The 13,405-nt window shown below is 45.1% G+C and overlaps 1 protein-coding gene across 10 annotated transcripts in view; it reads right to left on the bottom strand.

Moving 5' to 3' along the window:
• Positions 1 to 13,405, bottom strand: part of UNC80 (unc-80 subunit of NALCN channel complex) — a 178,480-nt gene that overhangs the window by 15,986 nt on the left and 149,089 nt on the right. For 9 of the 10 annotated variants that reach the window (XM_075933921.1, XM_075933922.1, XM_075933912.1 and 6 more), the window contains 5 exons: positions 11,092 to 11,276; positions 8,380 to 8,545; positions 6,940 to 7,119; positions 4,996 to 5,134; positions 3,036 to 3,092 (listed from right to left, as the gene is read on the bottom strand). In XM_075933921.1, the coding sequence (XP_075790036.1) occupies positions 3,036 to 3,092; positions 4,996 to 5,134; positions 6,940 to 7,119; positions 8,380 to 8,545; positions 11,092 to 11,276 (727 nt within the window). The remainder of the gene's footprint in view (positions 1 to 3,035; positions 3,093 to 4,995; positions 5,135 to 6,939; positions 7,120 to 8,379; positions 8,546 to 11,091; positions 11,277 to 13,405) is intronic. The other variant, XM_075933917.1, reaches the window with a different exon arrangement.

The following is a 13,405-nucleotide window of genomic DNA, read 5'->3' as shown; positions in this document are numbered from 1 at the left end:
TAGCTGCTTTCAATCAAATCAAATGCTATTTTCACATGACATAGTTTATTCTACTTCTCTTGTGAACCTAGCATCTAGTAGAGGATTTTTGGTTGGAGCACATAAACCAGATTTGATTGAGGAGAACACTCTTATAAACTTTCCTGTCCAGAAAGAGTGCTCCTCTAACATGTGCTGAGTATGAATGACAATCATGTTACTTCCTTTCATGGTTAGTGCAGAGACAGATGAACAAACAAACAAACAAGCTGTTCATGAAAAATTGTTGCCAACAGTACAAAAATGTCAGGCCAGTGTAACATTCATATCACACAGGACAAACTGGAATAAGCGTTGCCCGGTTGACATTTATGATAGGTTATTTTCATGAATAACAAGAACTAATGCAACAAATAAAAGTGTGGTGGTTTTCAGGGAGGGGAGAACAAAAACCAGAAAAGCAAGTAAATCATTGTTAAAGAATATTAAATGGACGTTAGTGGCTGCCAGATCTTCAGATAAGCATCTAAGTAGAATGCACCTGCTGAATTTCTCAAGACACCAGGCATGGGAGTTCCACAGATTGTCAATTTTTTTCCACACTTGCCCTGTTGATATTAATTTGCTCTAGTTTTCCTTATTAAGCATGATTAATTTAAAACAAACATATCAGAAACATTGAAAGGGAATTTCTTTGCGCATCACAGCTTTCAATTATAGGAAATTCTCGTTCTCTTTTCCCTCGTGCTTCGGGAAAATCTTCCACCTAATTTCAAGTTATTACCTCAATAAATCATTATGCTAAATAAAATAGTTTCCCCTCCCTACATGTACACATTTCTGCATAATCTCAGGAACTTGAATGTTATTCTCTTCTTGTGTTCACTGCTGTTTATCTATGTAACTCTAACTGGTACAAGCACAAAGGGAAAAACGACTTTAGTGTTGTCTTTATTTATCATTGTTCTTTTCATTTATTTGAAATTCCTGGTTTCCATAATGTTCTGATCTTTGTTTCATTTCATCAGTAATGACTGCTGCTAAATTCAGTATGTTATCCTTAGCAGTTTTCATCCCTGCTCTAATGAAGATCAAAGATATGTAAAGAAAAATCTTGGCCTGTTTTATGTAAAACAAGTGTTCCTGAATGTAAGAATATATTCAACCTCTGCTACAACAATGATCTCCATAATCTGCTGTGCTATCTGTCTCTTTTATTGCTTCTCTCCTTTAGAGAAGGAAGGTAATTTGCACATTTTAGTACACACAGTACAGCTAAAATGTCGGGTTTTTTATCTTACACAGAACTATAATTGTAGCCTTTTCACAAAGATCAGGTTAATTTGCTCCACCATTACCTTGAGTCTCTTTTAAAGTACTGTGGAATAAAAGTGTCACCTCTTTAAAACAAAGAAGTCTACGTCTGTGTCTTCAAAAATAATAAACCCCATCAGAAACAGTCTCTCAGTACAAATCTACCTATCTGACAATGCTCACTGACCAACTACTTTAAGAAAACTCGACACAGCACAGCACAGGATGCACAAAATCCTGTTCTGGGCAAAGGTTGGCACGCTAGTAGCTAACAAAACTCACCGTGCATATGTTTAGAATTTAGAGATCAACATGAATTATTTTGGCATTGATGTTGTCAGCTGGCTCAGCTGTCCTGTACGTAGCGCCAAGAGTTGCTATGTAGCCTGGTTACCATTTATCAGTCAAGATATTTCACAATCAATATTAGGCTGTGACTCAATCTGCAGGTCACTTGTCATATATAATGAGATTTTCACATTAATTTAGGCTTCTGAGCTGCTGTGCAGCTGACTGTCTAGAAGACAGGCTTCTTAGGATTCTTTTTTGCACAGAAGAATACATTTTGCCATACAGGAACTTGCCTGCTGCTGCCAAAGGACAATGTCTTTTCTTTACAACACTTCCACATTACCACCAATCAGAGACTGATCAGGAGAGGGCCCGCAAACACAAGTGACACCATGAATCATGGGGTTGATCTAAATGACACCAAACAATACGCTTAATTTCCCATTTTTCCAATATTAAAATAAAATTGGAGAAATCTCAAACACAATTAATTCACGAGAATGCCTCTCAACACAGCCTCATCTTTAGGCAAGAGTGACAAAGTAATGACTAGAGATCTGGTAAGGGAGAAAACTGTGGTCTCCCAGAATGTGAGAATATGTTCTCCCAGAAGGAAGCAAAGAGCTTGTAATGAATGACAGCTTTCCCACCTAGTGAGGATCAGTTGAGAGGTATGACCACAGTAGTGCACTAGGAAGAAATGGTTTAGATGGCTGAGCTGACTGTTAAAGGTGCAGTCCTCCTTTTAAAACCTTACAACCAAAATGCTTTAAAGGCACAGTCATAACAATGTCTGTTCACCTCTCCTGTTCATGAGAAATGCTAGCTTGCAACGCTTGGACAATGACGTTGCCAGAGCAATTTCTCTGAGGATGAACAGTATTTGCCTGAAATCTCTAAGGCTGCATTTACAAAATGACTGCAATTTGTAAATCATGGGGATTCAGGAATTCTTAGAGAATTATATTATTAATGAATGCTAAAGGAGAGAATAATGATTAAAGTGTTTCTAGTTGGTGATATTGTGAAATGATATATTTTGATAAGATACATAATATAGATAATATTTATGATAGATATTTTTTTTAAAGTATGTTCCCAAACTGGTGCTCATAAATGGTTACATTTAATGCCATGGTGATGATGCTACTTTCTTAGGTCTTCAGAGCAATAGCTATCAAGGAAAAATCCATGACAGGCAGACAAATATTTTGGCTTGGCAAGATTTTTTTTTTTTTTTACTTCCTCAAGATTGTTAGGAATTAAAAGCTATTGGCAATCAAAGCTGAAGTTGGGTTACTACACCTTTGACTTGCGAGCCTGAGTATCAATGACCAACAAGAGACAGACATGGAAAGAGAGACAAAGGGTGAGGAAGAGAGACAGAGGATATAGGGAACTCATTATTTCCCAGCACAGACACTGACAGACAGGTAGTGTTGACACTGTACCTAGAGAGGCTGCCCTCAGCGGCCAGGCCCTGGGAGTCATCGAGGACATTAGGTTCACTGCAGGAGGGGCAGGGAGATGAAGCATTTAGGGAAAGAAAATGCAAAAAGCATGCAATTGTCTCTATTTTCAAGAAAAAAAATTATCAACGGAATAAGAAAAGAAAAGGAGGACGGTAAAATCATTTGGTCTTGCCCTGGTTCATCAGAACACATGACTCAAAGCGTTGAAAGAGGAACATCTGACAAATCAAATTCTGGATAAAAGGATCAATTTACAAATGGAGGATATGATATATGGACACCTCCAAATCTCTACACACTATTGCATGAGCTAAGAAGCTCGCTGAGGTGTGATTCTAGTGCAAATAAGGGGTAAGGAGGATAGGACTTGAAAAGTTTTCAAATAATTTTGCTGCCTGTATTTCCTTTGATTGTATTCTATTTACTTCCAGTTTCATTTTAAGATCTCCCCTCCACCCCATATACCCTATCAGTTCACTTATTCCGGCTTCTCCTTGACGTGTTAATTCACTTACCATAAGCTGTAGAACAACATTCTAGTTCTGATGTTATTAAAAGGCCAAACTGCTGAAAACTATGGTCTTGCATTGCAATAAAATTGTAAGTAAAGAGCTGAAATTTATAGTGGCAAATCTATACCAAATCACACTGCCTCAACAGCTACCTATTTCCCCCATCAAGAAAGAGCAACCGATAATATTCCAGACTGTTCACTCATTTGAAATAGGAAAGGTAGAAAGAGATCTGGAGGATTACCAGTAGGAAAGTAATACTGTTACAATACATTTATTAGTTTACATGTGTAATACACACAAAAAAAATCAGAAACCATTGCTTATCCATGGCTAAAATGGGTATACAATTGAGAACAATGATTAGGCCTTCTAGGCCAATGAAATAGCTACCCTACACATTTGAGAGGTGATTTTCCCAGTAGATTTCATGCTTCAAAAGTCAAAGAGACCAAATCTATATTGCAATTAAACATTATTTACCTCAGGATCACCAATTAAAAACCAACATGGCTCAAAAATTTACAGTAAAACATAACTAAGGAAATGGAATTAAATTAGTTAAAAGGTCAAAGGTGTCCTCACTAGTACCCTTTATGCAAACAATGGGATAAAATCTGCCGCTCTTATTGTTGCAGGTACATACAACTGTTCCTTTTAGCTGCTACATGTGCCATATATTGAGAGATTTCTAACTGAATTACCAACACGGCTGTGCAAAGGGACAATGGCCAGTCATCAATAAATGCAGAATTCACATTTTCAACATGTATAAAAATGACAAATGAATCTATGCATGGACCCATTATCAGAGCTCTTTGCTATGCAGAAATCTATGTCATGTATAAATAAAAATAACCATTGTTTACTGAAAAATAACAGCATTTGATGGGAAAAACTGCTTGTTCACTGACTTCTATGTCACTCACCTGACTAATGAGTGCAATGTATAACACCTAAATCCTCTCTCTCTCTCTTTCTCACTATAACAGAGGCATCCAAGATTAGCTCTAGCAGACAAACAAGTTGCTGGTTTAGAATAATCCCACTTCTCTTTCTGCTGTAATCTAATGTCGACAGGAAAACTAATTTTTGCTCTGACTTGGGGTTGATACTGTACTCAAGAAACTTTCCCAGCATCGGAGGAAGGGCTATACGCAGGACTCTGGCTCAGCACCCTGAAATCATGCCTACAGCTTTGAAATCCGCATTATAAATCATAGTGGAGAATCATTATATTCTAACCTGTGGCAAGTCAATCCACTGACATCAGTGAGCAAGCACTGCAGGATAAGTAGCTTTTCAGTAACTTGGGTGCTCACTCTATCACCCTTGCCTTGCTGCTCACTCTCTGTTACACATAATACACCTTTGGAATGTTTGCTCTGGGGAAAGGAGTGGGAAAGATGGAAAGCACATGTTTTTACCTTTGGCTGGGTAACATGCCCACTTCAGCCTGAGGTGCAGACATGCTGGAGATATGGCTGGAGAACCGCCGCCTCCCAATGGCACTCATAAGGTATGCTTCCTGTTCACTTACCACACTGGGCATGCTCACGGAGTCATCTAAAAGGGACACGGAAGAGACAGACCAAGAAAAAGGAGTCATCAAGAACCCCAATAACACATTCAAAAATGTCCAGGTAATACCAGAACCCGCCCCATGTTCATGCCTAGTGGACACATAGCACAGGCCCAACACTGCAAACATGGGCATCTGATTAACTTTTCTACCAAAAATAGACATAATAAAGATAAACATGGGCACAAATGTTCGCAGGTTCAAGGCTTTCGACTGCAGGCTCTTTGGCACAGGGACCTTTCTCTCTTATATCTTTATACATTGTTTCAGACAATCAGTTCAGAATGCTCAGTACAATTACTACTATGAAGTTGTCCATCAAAATATGATGTCTCTTGAGAATAAAAACTATACTGGGACATTTTGCTGGTAAAAAACATTAAAACATTTCAAGATCCAGAAAAGTCAACTTTCAACAAAATTCTGAAATAAAAAAAACCTAATCAACTCTATACCCATTTTGAAAAATACAGGAAAAATTCAGTGAAATTTTTCCTGATTTTTAAAAAATTTAAAAATAGTGGAGAAATGTTCATGTAATGTTTCCACCCCCCTTTTTTACAAGCTCTAAACTGAATAATCTGCAGATAAAAGTATTTTGATAAATTCAACACAGTGCCAAAATTCAAAATAAAACTATTCAAAAATTCCCCTTAACCTTCGTTGAATGAGGATTACCGGGATGTTGGAACAAGCAACATCAAACAAACAAGCATGTTGAAACATGTTAGTTCAAAATCTACTTTGAAATAGCAGGCTGCTTCAATAGACATGGAATAGCTATTTCAGCATATTTCTGGTATCCTGAAATAGATCCACAGTGTAGACGTATTTGCATTTAAAGAGGGCATGTATAATTCAAAAATAAATCCAAATACCACCTATATTTTCACTTACGACTCAAGAAAACCTGAAAACTGTTGAAGTTTTTATTTCTTCTTTTGAAACCCAAGATGGTGAAGTTTTGCTGCATTTAATTATGTAAATTCAAACCATAGATCAACACTGCCATATTTACTTGATTTAAAAAAGTGTGTTGTGCATTTGTAACACAAACACAATAACTCTCCAATAACATTGGAGAATTCTTTTAATCACTTTTGACTTGCTGGTATTTTCAGTCCAACAAGTAGGTCAAAACATGATCCTTATTGGAAAGGATCATTCCGCATATTCTGCAACATGCCTTTAACTCCATGCTTCAATTAACATGCCTCAATACCTTCTCATTTGCAATTGATTTTCCCCTGGAGAATTTAGGTTCATTTTTGGGTCACTTTGGTGGCTCTCTCATGCTTCTTTTGGCATGTCAGCCAGCTTTAAATCAGACTAGGCTGGAGAGTGAGGGGGAATGACAGTGCTGGCTCTAAAATCTTGCCCATGGCCTAAACAAACAGGAAGATTCCATTGGGTGTAACCAGAAGATATCATGGTCACCAACTAAAGAATACAGAACAGAAGGCACAAGCTGTGCAGTGTTTTGTTTTAAATCCATGTGCATCAAGTTTGGGTCCCATTTCAGGAGAAGCACTCTCTTCATTAGGGACATCTTCTCCATGTAGTAAGTGCTTACACTTCTTCTAGGGCCATTGTCTCTCTCATATCTGATGTCTTCTGGGACTAGCCAGCTGTCCCCAAGCACCAAAGTTGAGTGACAAGAGTTCCCAGCCATACACACAACAGCTGCACCACCAGAAGACAATAAAAGCTACCGGACTAGGAATCCCAAACCTTCTGGATAGAGAGGAGCAGCAACTGTGCTCTGATCCTGACTCTGCCAGCCACTTACTTTCTTCATCCTCCTCATCTGTGCGGCTCAGAGTGTCCTGAGAAGCCTGATGGGAAGGCTCACTGTCCTGCTCCCAGACCGTGCCGGTGCCGGTGTTCGAGCGGGACATGGTTGCCAGGCTGAGGCGGTATGCGGAGGTGGAAGTGCCCACGGTGCTGATGGAGGTCTTCCCTTGGTATGCTGAACAGAGTGGAAAAAACAAAGCCAAACGAATTACAGTGGCAAGAGTAATATTGTTCCCAGGATGGTGAAGGCATCTTCCTCAGCCAGGGAGTATAATGAAGGCAAGAGGTGTAGGAAAGTCAAGGGCAGAAAGAGAACTCGGCCACGGCTTGTACTTACTGACACCAGATCAGTACAACTACACCCGCCCAGCTAACCTGTAAGAAACCTTTGTCACTGCCAAGATTTCTTATGGTCTTACTGTCCCATCCGTTGCCCCGCTGCAACATTTAGCAGGCAAGGCAGGTTATTATGGAGGTTAAAAAAAGTGGAAATACTGTAACCCACACACCTTCCAGGTGTGATGTACTGTCCCATTTAGTTCACTGAGACCACTTACAGAGAGAATAGCGAGTCTGCTCTACAGCTTTACCTTTACACTATTTTCTTTCTAAAAAGAAAATACTGGGTATAAAGTTTTCCACCATCTGGAAGTGATGACTCCCCTCTAGTGGCAGCAAATGTATACAACGAAGGAGACATTTTACTGATGTGGCCACATTATGAATGGTCAGGACTTTTCCCATTGATTTCAAGGCACAATAAACAATAAACAAGTAGCATCCTATTAGAGGGGAGCTGAGAATAGCTAGATTTTAAAAAAGTACATTCACCTCTACAGCCGTGGTTGGCGTTCACGCTGGTCCGTAGAGACTGAAAGAGGTTACCACGTCATGGCGGTGTGAAGGAATATGAGAAGCAAGATGGTGTTCTGAGTGTAGGTATTGGGGAGGTGGATGTAATGGAGGCTGCCATTGCAACCAGTAGTAATTTGCACTTTTGCTGCCTGTCTCAGCTGATGGGACAGTGATTGACAGAGCAGCACATGAAGGCGGCCATGTGGGGGAAGTCGGTATTCAGTATCTCGCCTTGTCCGTCTGCAGGGCCAGCCCCTTTGACAAGCACAAAACTCACTCACAACACAAACTGCCATGCACAAAGCATCCACCGCTGGTGCTGTGATACTGTACCCCCGTGCGGACAGGGCGAAGCTGTCAGAGCAGCTCCATGCGGTGCATTTCTGGTTTTGCAAATTCCACGTGTTTGTTGTCGAAGGGCTGTACAAGCAGCCAGGTGAGTGCTGCTCATTTCTATGCATTTAAGTTTCAATAGCCTGAATCAAAGTGTGCACACAGAGGGCAAAATGATTGTCTCTTGCCGTCCGTATCCACACAGAGGAGGAATATATCCTTTCTCCCTCTCCTAGGACAGCCTTACCCGACCCACTGTGCACTGCCTCCTTCAGGATCTTTAGCTCGCTGTTGAATTCTGTGATGAGGGAGCTCTTGCACAGAGGGCGTGGTATAAAGCGCCTCTCCAGCTGGTCAGCGATATGTTGTCGGGCAGTCAGCTCCTCGTGATTCTCGGCAGGCTGGGCCAGCAGCTGACAGAGAGGCACAACAACCCTCGTTAGCAAAGGAACACCTAGTATCACACAGGAACACCACACGGTCCCTGTCCAGCTAGCTTGTGAACACCCTGGTACCCCAGTCACCTGGCTGTTTGTACACCCACAAGCTGAGGATTTTTGTCCTTGTACGTAAGAAGTTGCTACAGCAACAAGCAGAGAGATTATCTCGCTAGGGATGGGCTCTATAGTTGCAGGTAACTTCTTCTCCCAGCTTATAGGACGACTCAATGTACACTGAAATCAGTCAACATTGCTGTTAATATAGCAGGTAGGAAACAAGGAGGAATATCTAGATTTAAAGGCTTCCTGGTGCTAAGCAATACAGTCACATGCACCAAGACAGTGCCTATCCCAAACAGTTGACAGGCGTAGAAATGGAGGGCTGGACCGGACCTCAAGAAGTCATCAAGTCCAGACCCCAGCACGATGGCAGGACCGAGTAATCCTAAGCCATTCCTGACAGTTGTCAGTGATGGGGACTCAATTTACACACGTCAATGTGAGCAGGAGCAGCCTGCGTACACCAACTGCCTGTTGGTTCTCAAGAGCTGTGCTGGCTTATGACTCAAAGCCAGTGCAAAGCGGAAAGGCTCTACCCATCTGATAATGGCCGGGCAAAGTTCTTCCCCGACCCAAGCAACAAGCCTGCTCGATATATCGTGCTACCCATCCCAGATCCCGTCTGAGTCCTTTAGATCCACACAAGCCTCTAGTTGCCTGATTGCTCAGGGCTTGTGCTCATTGTAGAGTCAATGTGGGCTCTTCCGCGGGTGTTGCCCTAACCCAGCCCCCATCCACACACAAAAACCTCTGACCTGAGGTTGGCGCTTTCAGCCTGGGCTAACTTGGCTATAGGCTTAAGACCGGATTCTGCTTTCACTCAGGCTGGGGTGTCTATAGTGGCTGGGGCAGAGAACTAACCCTATCAAAGGAGATCTAGGAATTGCAGCTCACACCTTGGTACTCCAGTGAGTGCCTACCATGGGCCTCCATGCGTATAGCTAACCAGCCAGGGAAATGGGTGGGGTTAGTGCAAGGCCTCTCGCCTGCGCCCCCCTGAGCACTTTTTAAATGTTTCTCTTTCAATCACTGGGCCACCCAGGAATCAGGCTTGAGTCGGTGTCAGAGGCTCCCTTTTGCAAGGGCCCAGGGGTGTGGGCTGGAGCCGGGGCACAGTGGAGGCGGCTGGGCGAGGGTGGCACGGTGGAGCAATCTGATTCCTGGGAGCTCTAGATCTGCCACCGTGGTGTGTGCAGGGGGCTGACCCCTGCTGCTGTCCCATGCCAGCCCCTCCCAAGCCGGGATGGACCCACGGCTAAGATGGGGACTGTCCCATCCATAGGAGGACTGAGGTGATCACCGTGACAAAACACAGGGATGGGAGCAGCCGCCCTGAAACATCCTGTGGGTGGGACGGCCCTGACGCTGGCTGTGACGTAGTGGGGGGTGACTTGCTAACTCACTGGCCACTGTCTGTAGCACCACCGAGCAAGACAAGCGATGAGTCACTATGCAAAGAGGGTATCTCAACCTGTGGGAGGATGGAGGAAGCAGCCTCAGCTACAGGCTGGGGGGTTTAGAAGCCGAGACCCCCTCCCATATCAAGGGGGGCTGAGGCATCCTAGGCCTGCCCTGTAGCCTGATGACATCTGTGCTGTGCTGTATCCCGAAGAAGCAATAAACCACCTCTATTCTACCGGCTGGTGGAGTCTGTTCATGCCATTACGGGGGTGCAGGAGGCGGGGGACTCCAACACGCCGTCACACTGGCCTGAGAGAAATCTTCCTGGCTGGTGGAATCCTGGATGCCTCCCTGAGGGTGTCGTATGTCTGCTTGAGGGGCCACTCCCAGCAGGACAGGGGAGGTTGAGCTGATGTAATAATGGGCATTAGCGTGAACATAAATTATTCACCATCCACACCGTCACCATTAACCTACTCAGGTGCCAAGAACATTTCAGGAGGGGGTGGCGGGCCCTGTTCTCCACCGTATGGCATTGTGGATCCTCAGTATCAGAATTCCCATCATTTTAGCTTACTCTTGTGTTGCCCAAAATATCCACTGTGATGAATGCTCCTTAGCAGCAAGAGGGTCTGTACACGGATCTACTAGAGAACCAAGGTCTCAGAAATGCCTCCAGCCCTCCTTCTGAGACCCCACGCACAGGAGTCAGGGGTCGTTCGCTAAGTAAAAATACTCTTCTCCCCAAGACCGCAGTCTCCCTCAACACCCGTGTCATGTTCTCCTCACAAGGCAGTGTGGGGTGTCGTGCCTAAAAATAGGATCTATTGAAGCAGCTGACATTAGGGTCAATGTTCCTGCTAAACTTTTCCAGCTGCGTGCGGAATACATTTTTGTATGTGCATCAAGGCATGTGTGAATGCGCACCACCAGTAGCAACACAAAACCACATTCCAGGCTCTCTGCTAATCAGCCGGGCGGCATGTGAATCTCTCCTGAGCAGCTGCACAAGCGCCCAGCTTACAGGGTACCCTGATGGGGGTGAAAGCTGGCATTACCTTGCACTGAATGAAGGGCCGCAGAAGCACAAAGATAGGGATCCGAGTGCGAACAATAAAATCCAGGAAGTCCCAGAGGGCCAGCCCGCCCACCTTGCGCAGGGCCATCTCTTTGACTTGCAGGCTCAGCCAGTACCACTGGCTGCCAAGCTGGCGCTCAAAGCACACGAGGATCACCTTCAGGGCTGCAGGGGAACAAACACCAGCACATGTCAAGTGCTGCAGCCAGAGCCGCTAACTCCAGACTTGAACAGCTGGGGTATTGCAGTGAAGTGCATGGCAGTTTCTTTACCTCCAGCTGCCCTCTCCTGCCAGGGAGTAGGGCAGGTTTGTGGCTAGAGTACAAGGCCTACCCCCATCAGGAAGCACAGTTCTGTTCCCAGCTCTGCTAGTGGGTTACAGGAAGATTTTCATTTAGTACAGCTGTGCTCCACTGCCAGACACTGCCAAGCCCAAAGTTCCCAGACCACACCAAAAATTCCCTTTCTTCTTTCATAAGCAGCCCAGTCTGGGGATAGACACTGACCAAGGACAATGGAGAGAAATCTAGGCTGTGCTCTCCTGCAGAGGGAATGGCTCCGTAATGGGTGTCTGGAAGTGGCTATGAAGAGAGGCCTTCCGGTACTGCCCTTGTGAGAGCCCTGCACCAAAGCTTATTTGGAAACTGATCAAAGAATCCCTTAGCACAACCCATTGAAAAAGTAATTTATGAATGAACAAGGGTTAGGCTGGAAACGAGGCTGCTTATTAAAGGCCGAATTGTGACAGTATCTCCTCAAACCGAGCTGCCCTTACACTCCCACACACAGGCTCCACAGGCCATGCACCCAGCCACAGAGGAATAAGGAGACAAAGTGGCTGGGGAAGCGGATACAGACCTCTCTGTACGTGTGCCCAAATTAGCTGAGCCAGCGTGTGCAAACAAAATCAGCTAGTACAGGGGTTCTCAAACTCTGTGGCCCACGGCCTACCCTGCTCAACACAAACTATTCTGCGGACCACCAGCCAACCATTCATGATGCCAGGAGGGTGTGGGATGTGGACTCTGGCCTAGAGGTTGGGTGCAGGAGCAGGCTGAGGGTGGGAGGGTGGGTGCAGAAACGGGCTGGGGAAGGGAGTCTGGGTGGGAGGGTGGGTGCAGAAGCGGGCTGGGGAAGGGGGTCTGGGTGGGAGGGTGGGTGCAGGAGCTAGAGTTGCCAGGTGTCTGATATTCACCTGGACAGTCCAGTATTTTCAGCTCCTGTCCGGTAAAAAAAATTCAGAGAATACCAGACACCTAAAATGTCGGGTATTTTCTGAATTTTTCCTTGGCCAGGAGGCAAAAATGCCGGGCACCTGGCAACCTACAAACACTCAGCGCCCGGCCTCCCACCCTGAACCCCCTCCTGGCTCCCAATACCCCCAGCCCCCTGACCCCAGCCCCCATGCTTACCTGGTTCCCCAAGGCTGCCAGCACAAAATGGCTGCTGGCTAAAAGACCTAGGGGAAGCAATGCTTTCCCCTGGGTCTTAGTGCTCAACTTCTCCCCTGTTCCTATCCCTGCACTCACTCTTAAAGGGGACATGCTGTTTAATGCTGTTTAATTTTAATTTTTTTTTTTGGCGTAATAAGTCCTTGGAGTCCTTTTTTTTTTTTTTTTTTGCTCAACAATTTTGGTCTCCCTCTCTTTTTTTCCCCCCTTCAACAGAATTTTTCCAGTTTTTTTTAGGGTGTGTGTGTTCGGTATTTTTGTTTCAATCATCTGGCAACCCTAGCAGAAGCGGGCTGAGGGTGGGGGTCTGGGTGGGAGGGTGGGTGCAGGAGCGGGCTGAGGGTGGAGGTCTGGGTGGGTGGGAGGGTAGGTGCAGGAGCTGGCTGGGGGCGGGGTGGGGGTCTAGGCAGTAGGTGAGTGGTTTCCAGCACTGCTATTTTACCCAGCTGGGGAGAGGTGGAGCGACAGCATGCAGAGCTGCTTCCTTCCCCAGCGAGCTGGACCCGGTCTGTGAGCTTGGTGCTGCTCCCCTTCTCCCGCAGTGGGAAGCCAACCTTGCAGGGGGGCTGTGCGGGGCTGGAACTCCAGCATGGGCCCCCACTGTAGGGGGGGGTGAGGCCTGGGCTCATGGTCCACCTGCAAGATGGCGGCAGACCACTAGCAATCCATGGACCACACTGAGAAACACTGAACTACTAGCAAAGGTCAGTGATCAATTCCCACCTCCCAGGAGCAAAGAGAACAGATGAGGAAATACCAATCAGTGAAATGTCTCAAACCGCAATGGCTGGCAGCTCGGTGCAGCTTATGCTCAGTGCAGTGTGACTAAAGCAGCTGGAAAGA

Source organism: Pelodiscus sinensis, chromosome 7 (assembly GCF_049634645.1).
Source record: "Pelodiscus sinensis isolate JC-2024 chromosome 7, ASM4963464v1, whole genome shotgun sequence".
NCBI lineage: Eukaryota > Metazoa > Chordata > Testudines > Trionychidae > Pelodiscus > Pelodiscus sinensis.
This window is presented reverse-complemented; position numbering and strand designations above follow the sequence as displayed.